Raw genomic sequence first — 15,842 nt, forward strand, 5'->3', positions numbered from 1 at the left:
CACTGCGTGAGTAACACCCCGAGGACCGAAGGCTTTCGGATGGCACGCTTCTTCCTGTTGCTAACATGGAGGCGCCTCAGATGGGCAAAGTGGGTGATTGCCATCCCTTACAACTGGGAGACCCTGTGGTTCTACAAAGAAGTTGAGAAGTTCGTGAAGGAGTTCGGGTTGGAGGCTGCTGCCCCCGCCACATGGACCATGAAGCTTGTCCAATGCCAGATACGAGCAAAGGACATCAGAGTACAGATCAGAGCACTCCCCTCTGCCACAGCGAACCACGTGTGGGGAAACGTCGCATCCAATCAACTGACGAACCAGCACAAAGACATCGCCTGGATGGCCATCCAAAGAGGACTTCCCGTGAGAGCCTTCATGCACGCAAGAGGACTCAACCAATACAGGCCATGCCACCAGAGAGGGTGCACAGTGGACGAGACAACATACCATCCCTTCTGGGACAGCACGTACGCACAGGACCTGCTGAAGCTTAGCGCCTGAATACCTACTTCATGCATCACCACGGGCTCTGTGATGTGTGGTTTGTTCCCAGGGACACATGCACTAGGTGACCTATAGGGCTGCTGGAGGCTGCTCTGCTGTTTTAAAGATGTTCCTCTGTTTTCCAGAAACCGCCTGGTAGTAGGGAAGGAGACATCAACCCTGGTGTGCAGTAAGATGATCCACAGCCTCCTGCGTGACTACGCTGCACTGACGGATCAGATGAAGACGACGAAACCTGAGGACCCAAAGGGGTCCCCTTGCACCCGAGGGCCTGGAGGGGCCACAAACCCGTTTTTGTCCTTATCCCTTTAACCCGGGAACCAGTTGGCGACCGGTGAGAGGCGAAGGCGGATGAAGACAGGTGGAGTAAATGTAGTTATTTACTGTATGTATTGGACTACCTTCAAAGGTAAAAGGTCAATGAGATAGCTGTGCACTTGCTGTCAATTTTGTTACCAACGACTGATGAATAAATAGGGTGTTGTGGAAGGGGACGACAGATGTATCTGAACCAGAAATGAAGCCCTGACAAGAGAAAAAAAAAATCCACCCTACCCATAATACATTGCATACAAGACAGTACCACAGTACATGCAATATATACAATTAGTAGCTTTGAAAAGGGGCAAAAGAATTATATTATTTCCGGATTAGGTTGTACTCTATGTGGAGGTGCAGTACCGCAAGCTGCGCCAAGAGGTCCCTAGTGAGCATCAAACTTTTGGCCACCTAGGGTACTCCCATAATGCACTCCATTATTGCATGCAATACAGTACCACAAATACATTCAAATAGCTATGTTCATATATACATTTAATAGCTTTCAAATGTGACAAAACAATTATTATATTAATTGCGATTAGGTTGTACTCTGCATGGAGCTGATGAAGGGAAATTTATAGACGGTCTAATATAAATGTGAGATGTGTAGTAGGTGCAGTACTGTAAGCTGCGCCTAAAGGTCCGTGGTGAGCATCATAAACTTTGAAGATATGGTAAATCCACCCTACCCATAAAGCATTGTATGGAAGACAGTACCACAGTGCAATCAATGTATACAATTAGTAGCTTTGAAATGTGACAAAATAATTATTACATTAAAACCGGATTAGGTTGTACTCTACGTGGATCTGATGAAGGGAAATTTATAGAAGGTCTAAAATAAACGCGAGATGTGCTAGCAAGTAAAGTAACCACTGCCAACCTTATTTAGGACCAAGTGAGTGTCTGGTCTGAATGCCTTTAAGAAAATAGTGCCTTGAGGCTGTACTTCAAACCTAGGGCGTAACAACACATGTAATAGGGGGTTTCCTCATAGGAGGTTACAAAAAGAGACAGGGCGATACTAAGGAGGGACTACAAAGCCTAATGACCAATGAGAAGCCGTCATTTACAAAGGACAGGGACTGGAGCCAATTAAAAAGATGGGCGGGAAGTAAGCGGAGTTTTATGCACATGTCCTGAATACAGCATGTCTCAAAGGGACATTGCTGTGTGCCCCCGCAGGAATGGCTGAAGAACCAGGCCTAGCAAGACTTCCAAGCATCATTTTCTACGTGTCTATGTGCAATCATGCTTTTGAATGTGTAGTAACGATTGAAAAGTTGCAACCCTACATATTAGGACGACAAAACACCAACTCTTTACACTTTTGGTAAAAATGAAAGGTGTACCGTGAAAATATAACATGGGCATTTTAGGCAAATCCTTTTACACACTTTTTTCGTACATGCATGTAAGCATATGCATATTTATTGGCTTATTTTTTTTATTTTTTTTAAACAAATGCTTCGTGACATCCCCATCCAACATTTAACTGGAGCTTTCATCAACCTTGCCCTACAGGCTGAAAAGTAAGTCTCAAAAACACAACCGGTGATGAACACAAGCCCCCCATCTCACAAAACCAGCCACCCAGACATGCTGGAAAATAGGATTTAAAAACACTTTTTTCCCCGAAAGTTACTTTGCCCTATATTAGGAACATACATATAATCTGCATCTTGTGAATTATCATGAATCATAACCCCTGCTTCGCACCCACAGGTCAGAACCTCATTGTTTGCCAGGCTGGGCTATACAAACACCACTGCATAGATACGCTACAGACACTACAGTACCTGGCAGGTAGCGGCCAGCTTGCCTCATGCACCACACAGGGACATGGGTGGTCTCTTCGCCTCTTGCAGCACGGAGGAAGGTGTCATTCTTCAGCTCAGGGAAGTCTGTGGGGTTACTAAGACAAATAGAAAATTATTTAGAGCAGCAAAAGTTGGGGGCAGAACCGACTGGCTAGGGGTGTGTGGCTCTTATTCTTTTATACAAGGCTAATGTTTTGTTGCATTGTTAAGGTAATTCTTCACTAAGCACCCTTTTATGTGCAGAGTGGTTTGTGGACTGCGCTGTGATGCCTAAAAGGACCTCCTCTATTTTACCTGCATTAGTCCTGTCTTCGCCGTGCAAAGGGGAGGAGCAGGAAATCCATACATAGGTATAATTGACAATAATGGAGGTGAGGGAGATGAAGAAGGTGTAACAGAAAGAGAGTGAGCTTGAGAGTTCATGTGGACACAAACAATCTGAAACAAGCCTTGGCAAAGCCAAAAGGTCTGGTGCACATTTAGAGTCCTGCACATTTTTTATTACTTTTTATTGTGTTTGGGGTGGGGCAGGTGCCCAGAGCCTGGCACTGTCCGAGGAGACAACGCTTAGCAACAAAAAAAAAAAAACATTACTGAGGCTTCTAAGATTTCCTGACGTCCTGGGGAGGTTGTGCAAACCCTGATGGACTTCAGCTACATTAAAGCAACACACGATGATCTGGAAGCCTGCTCTCTTCAGGGATTTCCAGCTCACTGTGTTCACATAGTGTGAAGTTGGAAGGTCTGGGGTGGCATTCCAAACACTTAATTGAACAGGTAGGGTTACAGCACCTACCTTGGCCTTCCCGCCTCCAGAGAGTGCAAGACACACATCTGATCTTTGCAATATGTACAAATGCAAACATTTGTTTAGATCAATTATTAAGCTAGGCATGGTGTGTGTATGTATTGGGCAACAGTATCTGTGTAGGTTGGCAGAGTAGGACTCAAGGAGAATTCAGTGAGGGTTACATAGAATCAACTAGGTGTATGGGGAGCAGCAAGAAGCACTGAGGAGAGGAAAGGAGGTAGAAAACCACTTCTAAGGAAGAACAGGATAAGTGGAGTTGCACGATTTCGAACTTGTGGGCTCAAACGTTTCTGCAGCAGCGGCTTCTCCGCTAAGGCGGAGCGCCGCCCCACCAGTAAAAAAGGAAATAAAAAGGAAAAATAAAAAAATAACGTTATCATTGTACTTTTCCACTGAGGAAGGTTTACGGCGGGCAGGCTGGGCGGTCATGACAGCCAGCAGGGGAGGAGGGGTTGGGGCACTTAAGTGCGCATGAGCGTTTGGCCGGCCTACTTGTGTAATGCACAGCTTGGTGAGGAACATGTACAGGCTCATAGGCCCCATCTGAGCGCTAATCCACGGCGCTCAGACCAATCACCAAGCTGCTGTCATGGTGACAGCAGCGTAGGGATTGGCTTTGGGGAACCTGGGTGTGCTTCCTGCTGGAACACCAGAGGACAGAGGTGATGCGGCCAACAGGCAGGTAATCCAATGTGCCCCCCCCCCCGCCCATTTTATTGATTTTCCACCCGCCCCACCCCGAGGTACTTTTTGCTGCCATCTGATACTGATATCAAGGGGTCAGTAGGGTCTGAAAAGAGATTCAAGAAGTGAGTCTGAACCAAACATGTTCCGATGCTTTTAATTACCTAAGGGAATATAGTGTTCCTCAATGAATACTGAAGGAAGACTATTAGGATCATAGAAATTGTGGAAGGACTGCTTACTTTGCTACCCTTTCCTAAGGGAATATGTCAGAAATTGGGTGACCATCTCCCTCACGCTCATTATGCACGCTGTCCAGAACTGCATTCTGAGTGTTGTAGTCTTGTTTTGCTTCCATGGAATTAATTGGACTGACAACTGAAATCAATGATTTGTAAGTCAAAAAAGGTCAGGATTGGCGACAATGTCCGTAATGACCTTGTGTGAGGTGCAAGAACACCACTGCTCCTTGTTGCCCTGGATGGATTGCTGTGGGACCTTTAAAGGGTCTGCAGCAGAACGAAAAGTTATACTAGGCCACAACCTCACACTGAAGACCATGCAGTAATACCATTAGCATGCGGCATAATGCATGGTATGACAGTGCTGAGCAAAGACAGGGACCCTCTAGTAAGCAGAGGTCTCACGTCTCACACAATGCAAGTGGGGCTCAGAACTAGAGTATGGGTTAAGCTATTTCTCATAAAAGGCTTAAGGTCACACCTGATGACAACGGGCAGAAATCTAAAGCTTCTTATGGCTCCACAATGCGCAGAGCCGGTCAGGGAGTAGTAGAGGCTTCAGGAAGCTATCAGACTACAGGAACAGCCCACCTACTGGTATCCTCAGCAGAACAAAAGTGGCCACTTTAGACACATCAGAATACAGTTCCACTACTTTTGGCAGCCATGAGTCCCTTTTAGTGAAGTTTTGGTGCCGGTGTAAATTTATTTTGGATTTTTTTCTATCAATTCCTTGATGTTATTTTACGTGCGGTCACTTGTGTTAAGAGATTATGCAAAATAACTTCTTGTGAGGTCATCAAATATATCAATTAGTTTCCTCTTAACATGGGTGAAAAACCTTGAGATTGGTCTCAGGGCTCAGTCATTAAGACTCCTGAGATAGACTTGAAGGCGTGAAAGTTTATGTTGCAAATGCAGAGTAGGCGAAGACTGCAATTGGGCTGGGAAGAGGCCGACTGCAAGCAGGAAGCGAAAACCTCATCGCTCTCAAATGAGGATTGCTGAGGGAAAGACACATTGGTGGCGGAGCCCTGAAGAAGAGAAACACAGAGTGAAGATAGGTCATAGGTCCTCCGTGCACCGAGACGTGTCTCAAAGAACACAAGGTATCAGCCCTCCAGCAGTCTTGTTCCCAGACTTTCAGTGAGCCAATATCTGCCCCTCGCTCGATAAGACCTGAAGCAAAGAGCTTGCTGATCAAAGGGTAATGATAGCCAGGGCCCAATATCAAGGCTTTGCTAGCCAGGGCTTACTAAGAAGCCATACCAGTAGCCAGAGCTCAGCAAAGGGCCATGCTTCGAGCTAGGGTCCAAATATGTGCCATGCCACCCATCCAAAAAACAATGAAACACTGAGGTTTTCAATGCTGGGTTTCTCCAGGGCCAAACCAGACAATGCTGCTTAATTCCACTAACAGTTGTTGCTTTATTACGATCCCTGATCAGTAGGTTTCTGCCCGTGTGGTGAAGGACTTGGACATTGCACCAATTGCAATTTCACCCTGCACCTGCCAACTCTGAGCTCCAGCTATGCCGTCATAACGGTCAGCTCTTCCAAAAACGTCCTCCTCGCTCCGAAAACCTGGGTGAAGGGTAAGATGACCCGACCCGCCTTTTGAATGCTCCTATACGCAGAGTGCGAGAGGGATACAATGTATTACAGGACAGCCTACTTATATCGCTATACACTAAAAGTTGTGAACACTCTATCCACTTAAAATAGCAGTTGGTTGGGTAATATTACACTTACGCTAGGGCATAGTGCTACACATTAGTAAAACTTAACTTATAATAGGGTGCCAGAAAATGCTTGTTTCTTGATTACAAATGGATTACTGTGTGATGCAATAAAATCCGATCAGAATCAAAAAACCGCTCCCAAATCATAGTTTCTCTAAAGTACTTGTGAAGTGATGAGCTGTGTGTATTTGTTCCCTTTTGTTGCATTGGCATATACATGTTAGGCTTCAGAAGGCTCCCAGCCAGTGTGATACTTGCACAAAAGAAGGTTTATGGTCCTTTAAATTATACCTTTGTTTTAGACCCAGCTGCAAGGGAAAAGAAGGAAGCACCCTCGCCACCTGCTTGCTGCTGCTCCGAACAGAAAGCAGTCAACATGTGGCTGCAGCCGAATAGTACCCGTGTGTTGGAAAATGATCCCAGGAATAAATTGGTATATTTCACTGGCTCGGTCAGATCCCAGATCTGGCTCAGAAATAGCTGCTGGAATAGGAATAGGAATACAGTAGGTTCCCTCATTCCTGTACTGATGAACAGTAGACTGTGGAGCCTAATTACTCATACATAATGTCCACAGAGACTATGATGATAAATGGAAATAAACATTACAGGACCACCTATATCAGAATGCACTGAAAACATCACATTCACCAACACCTGTAAAAAGAGTACTACTGACATTCAGGAGTAACTATTTAAAACAAACATTCAAAAAGCCAAAAAGTAAAAAGGTAAAGAGCTGGCTGGCAGCCCTTTAGATTTTTCAATGCATGTTTGTCATGGGTTTTGTAAAATGTTATTGTTGGATGAGTAGCAGTCTCTCATCAATATATAAAATAAGCATTGGCAAAGCCATTAGGTCGCGCCTATGTAACAACTATTGGCAATGTGTTTTAGCCATGTTGTACACCAGCGTGGCAGCTGTTCAGCATGGCTAAAGGTTAGTGGTGTAGAAGAGAATAACGTGGAGTGTCGTAGAGTGGAATGGCGAAGAGTGTAGTAGAGTGTTTTGGCATAGAGTTTTGTCTATTGGGGGTGCATAAAGTGGAGCTGGGTAGAGTGGCATACAGTGAAATGGTGTAGAGTAGAGTGGAGTGGACTGTGCAGAGTGAATTGGTGTGCTGTGTTGCAGAGCATAGTGGTGTAAAGTGCAGCGGCATGGAATTCAACAGAGTACAATGTGGCGTTGTATAATGCAGTGGCATAGGTTAGAGTGTCGCATAGTAGAGTCCAGTGGCGTAGAATGCAGTGGTGCAGGGTGGAGTGGCGCAGGGTGGAGTGGCAGAGTATAATGGCAAGGGGTACAGAGTAGAGTGGAACAGAGTAGGGTGACAAAGAGTGCAATGGCATAGAGTGAAGTGGTGTGGATTGATGTAGAGTGGCGTGGCGGAGAGAGCATTTGCACAAAATGCAGTAGTGCACAGCAGAGGGGTGTAGAGTTCAGTGGCATAGAGTGCAGTGTTGCAGAGTAGAGTGGCGTAGAATGCATTACTGCAGAGTGCAGTGTAGAGTAGAGTGATGTGGTAGAGTGCAGTGGTGTAGAGGTGACTGAAGTAGAGTGCATTGGCACAGAGTGTTACAGAGCATAGTGACGTAGAGTGGAGCGGCATAGAATTTAACGGCATACAATGCAGCATCATAGAATCCAGTGGCGTAGATTAGAGTGGTGCATAGTAGAGTGCAGTGGTGTAGAGGGGAGTGGTGCATAGTAGAGTGGCATGGAGTGCAGTGGTGTAGAATGGCAGTGAGTGCAGTGGCCTAGAATGGAGTGATGCAGAGTCCAGTGGGTCAGAGTGCAGGGATGCAGAGTAGAGTGTCATAGAGCGCATTGCATAGGATGCAGTGGTGTAGAGTAAAAAAAGGCATAGAGTACAATGGTGCAGATTAGAGTGCAGTGGCGTACAGTGCAATGGCAGAGTGCAGTGACGGGTGCAGTTGAATGGACTGCAGTGGTTTCTAGCTGAATGGCGTGGAGTGGCATAAGTTGAGTAGAGTGGCGTGTAGTGCAGTAGCGTAGAGTAGATTGTCTCAGAGTAGAGTGAAGTGATGTAGAGTGGTGCAGGGTAGACTGCACTGACGTAGAGTGCAACGACAGATAGCAGCGAACAATGCAGCGTTGTAGATTAGAGTGGTGCATAGTACAGTGAAGTGGTGTAGAGTGGCACAGAGTGCAGTGGCATAGAGTAGTGTAGAGTGGCAGAAAGTGCAATGGTGTGGAATGCAGTGGCGTGGAGTGACGTAGAGTGCAGTAATGGAGAGTATAGAGTAGCATAGATTGCACTGGTATACAGTGCAGTAGTGCAGAGTAGAGTGACAGAGTTCAGGGGCATAGAGTGCAGTGTGTCAGAGTAGAGTGCAGTGGCGTAGAGTGGTTTGAAGTGTGCGTTGGCATAGAGTGCAGTGGTTTGGAGTATATTGGAGTACAGTGCAGTGGAATGGAATGGAGTGGAGCATTATAGAGTAGATTGGCATAGAGCGCAGTGGCATAGAGTAGATTGTTTCAGAAGAATGAAGTGGCGTGGTGCAGTATAGAGTGCAACGGTTTAGAGTGTCATGGTGTAGAGTAAAGATGTGTTGAGTGCAGTGGCAGAGAGTAGCGTGGTGCAGAGTAGATTAATGTGGCATACAGTGGATTGGTGTAGAATGCACGGGTGTAGAGTTGAGTATTACAGAGTAAAGTGCAGGGGCGTAGAGTGAAGGGATGTAGAATAGATTGGAGTGGCCTAGACTGAGTGGTCGCGAAGAAGTCAGTGGTGTAGAGTAGAGTGCATTGGCATAGAGTAGTGAAGAGTGGCAGAAAGTGCAATGGTGTAGAGTGCAGTGGCATAGAGTGGAGTGATGCAGAATGCAGTAATGCAGAGTATAGAGTAGCATAGATTGCGCTGGTATACAGTGCAGCAGTGCAGAGTACAGTGTCAGAGCGCAGTGGCATAGAGTAGAGTGGTTCAAAGAGTGTGTTGGAGTACAGTGCAGTGGTTTGGAGTACAGTGCAGTGGAATGGAGTGGAGCAGAATAGAGTAGATTGGCATAGAGCGCAGTGGCATAGAGTAGATTGTTTCACAAGAATGAAGTGGCGTGGTGCAGAATAGAGTGCAACGGTGTAGAGTGATGGCTTAGAGTGCAGTGGCAGAGAGTAGCGTGGTGCAGAGTAGATTGATGTGGCATACAGTGGATTGGTGTAGGGTGCAGGAGTGTAGAGTTGAGTATTACAGAATAAAGTGCAGTGGCACGGCATGAAATAGATTGGAGTGGCCTAGACTGGAGTGGTCGCGGAGAAAGTAGTGGCGTAGAGTGCATTGGCATAGAGTGGAGTGGTGCAGAGGTGACAAAAAGGGTGGGATCCCTAGGCAGTGAGAAAAATAAAGAAAGAAAATCATTTCAGATGCTACAGTGTGTACATACGAGATACCCTAAAGGTAAATGCGAGACGGTACTGCACGTCTGAGCCGTGTCACTCATCTGAGAGCACACGGTAGAATGGGTGCAACTGGAGTGTCTCAACTGTGAGAAAGAGCTACAGATGTGAACATTGTCGCTTGTTGGAGAGCACAAGGCGGGTGCTACAGGTTTGTATGTAGGGAAAATATTTCACAAAGGCAGTAAAATGTGATTTCATCTGGGTCTAAAGCACGGCCGCCTCCAGGATACCTGCCCTTGGGCCAGAGCAAAGGCAGCATGAATGGGGTGTGATAGTCACGGTGGGCATTCGCATTCTAGGCGCCTCAATACATGTGCCTTTCACTTGTACCCGCTCTCAAGAGCCTAGAGACGACGTTGATCGTCTCTGGCACCAACTGGAAGGCACACTGCTGCCTTCTTTACTTTCTTGCGACACGTTCCTGCAGCACCATAAATATCATTTCACAAGAACCAAAACATAACTCAACGTACAATGAAATGAGAAACCATGAAAATAGAGGGGTCGGTAGGATGCCCGTCTGTCTGCCAGGCCTGGCCAGTACTGCAAGATTTCCAAGAACATCAATATTTCTGACTTTTTGAAATGCACATTTTACGCCTCGCGAGTTATTTATTCTATTCATGAACTTTTTTTTCTCCTTATTAGATCACATAACGTGTCACGTACAGGGGGCACGGTGTCTCGAGGGGGCTGGCTGCGGCCTCTCACAGTTTCCCTTATCTGCTGCCCTGGCTTCCTGGCGGGCGCTATCACTCCCAAAAACACAGGGAGACTCCCTGCCAGAGGGCCAGGCCCACCCTCATTCAAAGAACTGCCCAAAACTGCCAAGTCACACCCTGGCATCACCTCCGGCATCCATACACCAAGGAAGGGCACCCCACCTGCTGACCTCGACCAGCCCCACTGACCCAGTCACTGCAGACCAGCCCCCCTAGCCGAGGCCTGGGGCTGACAAACATCTGGGTGGTTTCAAACGGATAATGTTTTCTATTGAGGTGCGAGTACCAAGGGTAGGAGTGCCTAAAACGTATTCTTTCTTGATTTTAAAAAGTTGAATTAAAAAAAATATATATTCAATGCAAGCACATTACCCGCTGGAGTACATGGTGGGTGGCCACGTGGGTGGCTGTCCTCTAAGAGAGAGGCTCTCGGGCTGGCCAAGAGTGAGACTGCCATCCAAGGGAGACTGCACTGCAGAGCACGGCGGCAGGCTAGAGACTGTCTTCTAAAGGGGAGACTTTTGCCGTCGCTGTGCTTTATTGCTGTCGCTTGGCAGAGCAATAAATCACATTCAATGAGTGTGACGGTGGATGCTGAACAGGGACACCATAAAAACTCTCCTCCAAAAGGTACCTGTGCCACTGAATAAACTTTTTAGAGAGCATGTGCCATGCTCCTAGACAAAGGGGTCTGAACCACTTGCCCACAGCTACTATGCTGGAAATTATTGGGAGGAAAATGCTTGTACTCTGCACTATCAGAAAAAGCTTAGCTAGCGGCTCCAAAGTTATGGTCATATACGTTCCCTTTAAAAAACACACCCACACACACACACACAAACACACCCACACCCACACACACTCTTAGTGTGCACACTTAAGCTTACTTGCATGCAACAATCCGAGTTTTGCACACTTCTTGCTAACAGCCTTCACAAATAAGCTGCAAAAAATATAGACACTGCAGCAAAATAGTTCACTTGACTAGAAGCCCTCTGCTGAGATCTACAAAGCAATCACAAGCCATAGAGTTGCATCCAGATAGAATAACTCCTTTTTTTATCCTTCCAAGCTTGGCAAAAGGCTGATTCCGACAACTCTGAATTGATTTTGCAAACCTATCTACTTGCAATAGGTTAGTTTGTAAAATCCTTTTTAGTCAGAAATTGTGACCAGTTTTGTTGCGCCAAAAAGTCTTTCCACTCCTGACTACCAAGAGTACACCCAAGATAAACAGCTGTAAACCTTCTTGCAATTCGCCAGTCTAAGGTGAAAAAATTCATAGGAAGATCTCTACTCGTTCAACACTCTTTTCTGTGGAAAGCTCCGATATCCCCTTCCTACTGCAATATAAAATTACTTTTCAAAGTTTAGAAGAGGCGTTAAAACACATCTTTTCCGATCAGCATTTGGCCCATTTTCCTCAGGCATAGGCCGGAGACCATATCTCTAAGTTCTAAGACCTACCAATGTACCCAGTCAATGAAGCACAAGACAGGCTCTCTTACCTCTTTGAATCTTACTTCAAGACTTTACCACAGAGTAAGACATTTGACGCATCGCCACTAACGTTTTCACAAATGAACACCAGAACCACACAGCCAAAATCTTATTTGGAGTTGCCGGCTGCAAGTTTAGGGTATATACCCTGGATCCTCCCCTTTACTACTCTGCCTAGTGCGGAGCACCAGCAATTCTGCAATTTGTAGCACTTACCAAAACATCAAATGAATTAAATATTTAGTACTTATTCACTTATGATAGATATTGAAGACAGTATAAAAGTGGGAACTTCTTAGGATAACTGATTAAGGATATAAAACGAAACAGTGAAGGGCAAACAGACTAATAGTTCGTAATGGAAAAAAGAAATCAGATAATCAAATCTCGCCTAATATGAGGAGATAAATAGGGTCCTTATTTTTGGAGTAGGATGAAGTTGGAAACAGCAAAACTAATTAAACCATGGGCCTTATTTATGAAGGCCTTGCGCCGCCGAGGCGCCACTTTTAAAATGGGAAAAAGTGACGCACCGGCGGCGCAAGGCCTTCATAAATAAGGCCCCATGTGTTTTTAGCTGAAGGGATCAGATCAATAAAACAAGAATTTCTTTTAGAATATGCAGCTTGATCAAGCTATATGTTAAAAGCTTGAATATTTTTCTAAATGTTTAAATTGTTCTATGCAGCTAAGAAATAATATTTACCAAGATTTCTATTCATGTTTTTGAGAAAACATTCTGAACCAAGTAAATCATAACCGGACTGCACTCATCACATAGGTAAAGACGATGAGCACAGAAAAACACAAAAGAAGCGCATCAGTGGGACGGAGAGTATAGAGATGTCCAAACGCACAAAAAGAGGCAACTGTGGGCAGGACATTTTGTTGTGGTCCACATTTAGGACTTTAAGCGGGCCGGGTCCTTCTAGGTTTCAGACCCGGTAGTAATAAAACAAAAACAAAAAATAGACATCGAATCAGGACCCTATGGAGCCTTATATTCAAGATAATACATGTCAGCAATTTAGTTCCCATTTATATTTCACGTTTTACTTAATGTTGAAAAACATAAGTGTGCTAGTTGTTTCCAGGATGTTGTGTCTCTATATTTTCTGCCCCGTTCAATGATCAAGTATTCCAGTGGTAATTGTGACTCTGCACAAATATGTGTGGGAAGGAGGTACCCAGTGGTCAAAATACTGACAAAGGAAAAATAAAAGAAAGTGCAGTATTACAGGTGAGTGGATGCGTTGTGTGCTTCGGGGTGGTGAAGTGCAGTGAAGGAGATGAAAGGAAGTGCAGTCAGGAGAGAGCGAAAAGAGGAAATATAAGAGGTGTAAGATATGCAGATGAATAAGATGTGAAGAGAAAAAGGGCGTACATGTCTAGGAGATTGAGACACAGAAGACCACTGCCCGAAGCCTTAGTAATGATTAAGTTCACAGTCCCACAATTTGAGAACTGAAGCCTTTTCATTAATTATTTACAATAAAATAGTTGTTGTTACTCATTTATCATAAACAGTAACAACCCCTGACAAAGCCAATAGTTCTGGATGGTTTTAAGCGTGTCAGTTATGTTATAAATATGGATGCAATCACAGATAGCTCACAGAGGCACCTAAATTGCAAACAAGTTGCACACTACAGGAATCACAAAAGTTACGTTTACGTGTTTAAGCCACCTCCATAGTCCTCGCCCCTTTTAGAGACACCCTCTGATCCCCCACTTTTTTCATCCCTAGTAAAACCCTGTGCGCAAAATCATATGAGGCATTTCAAAGTACATCAAAGGTGATAATGCTGTTTAGAGTCCACTTTGCAACTCCGGCGGTCAGCACACAGACAGTGAGGTGTATGAAAACAAAAAGATGACCATGAGAAGAACAAGGAGACCAGAGGTGCTTCAGTAGGAAATACCAACCAATTCGGGATGTTTGGGGAGGTCAGGAGATTGTACTTAAATAACAGACTGGGAGTCCCATGTATTTCTTTCCCACCAACAACACAGTTCAATTCTGTTTGTTTTAAGAATCATTTAAAAACTCTGGTGCATTTTGGATGGCAGTTTATCATAGCGTTTTACATTCTTGTTTTAACCTGCCCTGACATTAAGGCAACAGCCAGGCCTGTAAAATGCGGACTGACGGTACCCACCGCACATGCAAAGTATATCAGCAGGCCTCCAGGGTTTCTACGAGCTCAGTGCCCTGTGATGTGAATCAGAACGTTGGCACCCCAAAAACGACCTCTAAAATCTGCACACAGCCAGTATGATGACCAAGTATATGCGTTTTGGAATTTTAAAACACATGGGGCCTCTCACTTAGCTCTTAAAAACGCTTGGATCTCGGTGGGACGTGTGATGCGGGAAATGCGGTGGCTCTAGCAAATGCTTAGCAACTTCTCAGGGTGTGGGAAATAAATGCTGTCTCCCGTGGCGAAAATTACATTTAGACGGCGACTTCTCTCTTGACATCCCGAAAGTTTCTATGCCGTTTGAATATGTTGACGAACAAACAGGTGTACATGTCACAAAAAAGTAAAGGTGTTGAGAACGCTCTAATTAGCAATCTGTGAAAAATCCTACACAGAAATAAAGGTAAAGCAGGTTTTTGCTGTTGCTGTACTGTTTTGAGCGCAGACTCGAACACTCGTCTATCTAGTTTCCTGCTGACGCGCAAACACCACAGAATTGACCCTTCTGGCTTGCCCTCTCTGTACGGAAACGGTGTGGTGGAATCAACATGAGCGTTTTCTGTCAGACCCGTACTCACTGCTGGAGCTGCTCCATGCTGCGCGGCTTCTGTCCCGTCACGTGTGCTCCTGGCTGCCCCTCGGAGCCTTCTTCTAATGTAACACTCATTCCTCATGGGCGCGGCCATGATGATGACGCAGTGAGATGAGTGGGCGTGGCAAACACTGTGTGATGCTGAAGCCGCGTTCAAGACTGGAGCACGTGCGCAGCTGCCTTGCATAAGAACGGTACATTTTGCATTTGGAAGTTGGAACGTAGCGTTTTAATTTAGAACTAGAATGCCAACTTTCTAATTGAATGACTGAAAGGCGAGGGCATTGTGGGCGACATGTTGCTGTGCTATACGGAGAGAGGGCTTCATCGCATTCCTAGTGAACAAGCATAATCTGCAGTGAAATAGGTCTCGCATTTACCCGAGTTTGAGTTACTGGCATAATAAATGGCAATGCCTTTTATTTAGATCTTGGTTTTTAAAACCTAAATAAAAGGCATTGTCATTTACAATGGCAATACCTTAACCCCTTCCCAGTGGGGCATATTCCCCACGACGCAGGTATCCTTGCACCATGGTGCAAAAGGGCCTGAGTGGCGGTTTCTCTTTGAGGGCGTCGGGGCTCCGCCCCCTTACTTTCAAGCTCAAATTCAATGCTATAATTATAATAAAACTAATCCTTGTTAAAATAGCAAAGAAAACGTTCACACATTTTAATTATTTTGCCAACCGAAGGGCTGTACTGCCACTCACTGTGCTTGTTGTTGTGATGGCTTCATGGCTGTGACGCTTTCCATTAACTTCCTCCCCTGGGCGGGTCCAAAGCCAAGAGAATTTGCCGAGCGGCGAGCTCACAGCCCGGAGGGCTGTGATGTCATCAGCTCGGCAAAGAAATAGCTTTGAGCTCCGGTCTCCTCCCCTTGACTACGTGAGCGTTAAATTCCCCCCGGGCGTTTTTGACAGAAGCCCTGTAATGCCGTGGCCTCACGTCAGTCAAGAGTGTAATAAAGATGAAATGAACTCTCCAAGAGGCAAATAAGTTAATCCGGTAAGAAGAGCTTTTAATGAAGTACTTGCAGTCACAGCGTATAATCTTGAATGCCGTTTAACTGCACGGCAACTCTATTTAACCAACGCGTCTTTATTCAAGAAACAATACCACACACGCGACTCACACACGCGGCACAAACATGCATGCACTCATCAACATTCAAAGAACAACATACTGACTCGCGGCACCAACTTACATACACACCTCACGCAAACTCAACACGAGACAATTACACATTCAAACCCTAACAAGATGTTTATTGTTGTGAATGACGCGCG

General features: G+C 45.4%; 1 protein-coding gene across 2 annotated transcripts in view; it reads right to left on the reverse strand.

The window, feature by feature from the left end:
* UROD (uroporphyrinogen decarboxylase) overlaps positions 1–15,325 on the reverse strand; it is a 183,810-nt gene extending 168,485 nt beyond the window's left edge. The window contains exons 1-2 of one of the 2 annotated variants that reach the window (XM_078671761.1): positions 15,267–15,325; positions 2,622–2,737 (exon numbers count right to left, since the gene is read on the reverse strand). In XM_078671761.1, coding sequence (XP_078527887.1) covers positions 2,622–2,737; positions 15,267–15,310 — 160 coding nt within the window. In that variant the 5' untranslated portion in view covers positions 15,311–15,325. Of the gene's footprint in view, positions 1–2,621; positions 2,738–14,540; positions 14,653–15,266 lie in introns of those variants that run through there. The other variant, XM_078671760.1, reaches the window with a different exon arrangement.
* Between the last annotated feature and the right edge of the window lie 517 nt (positions 15,326–15,842).

Source organism: Lissotriton helveticus, chromosome 1_2, assembly GCF_964261635.1.
Source record: "Lissotriton helveticus chromosome 1_2, aLisHel1.1, whole genome shotgun sequence".
In the NCBI taxonomy this organism is placed as follows: Eukaryota; Metazoa; Chordata; class Amphibia; order Caudata; family Salamandridae; genus Lissotriton; species Lissotriton helveticus.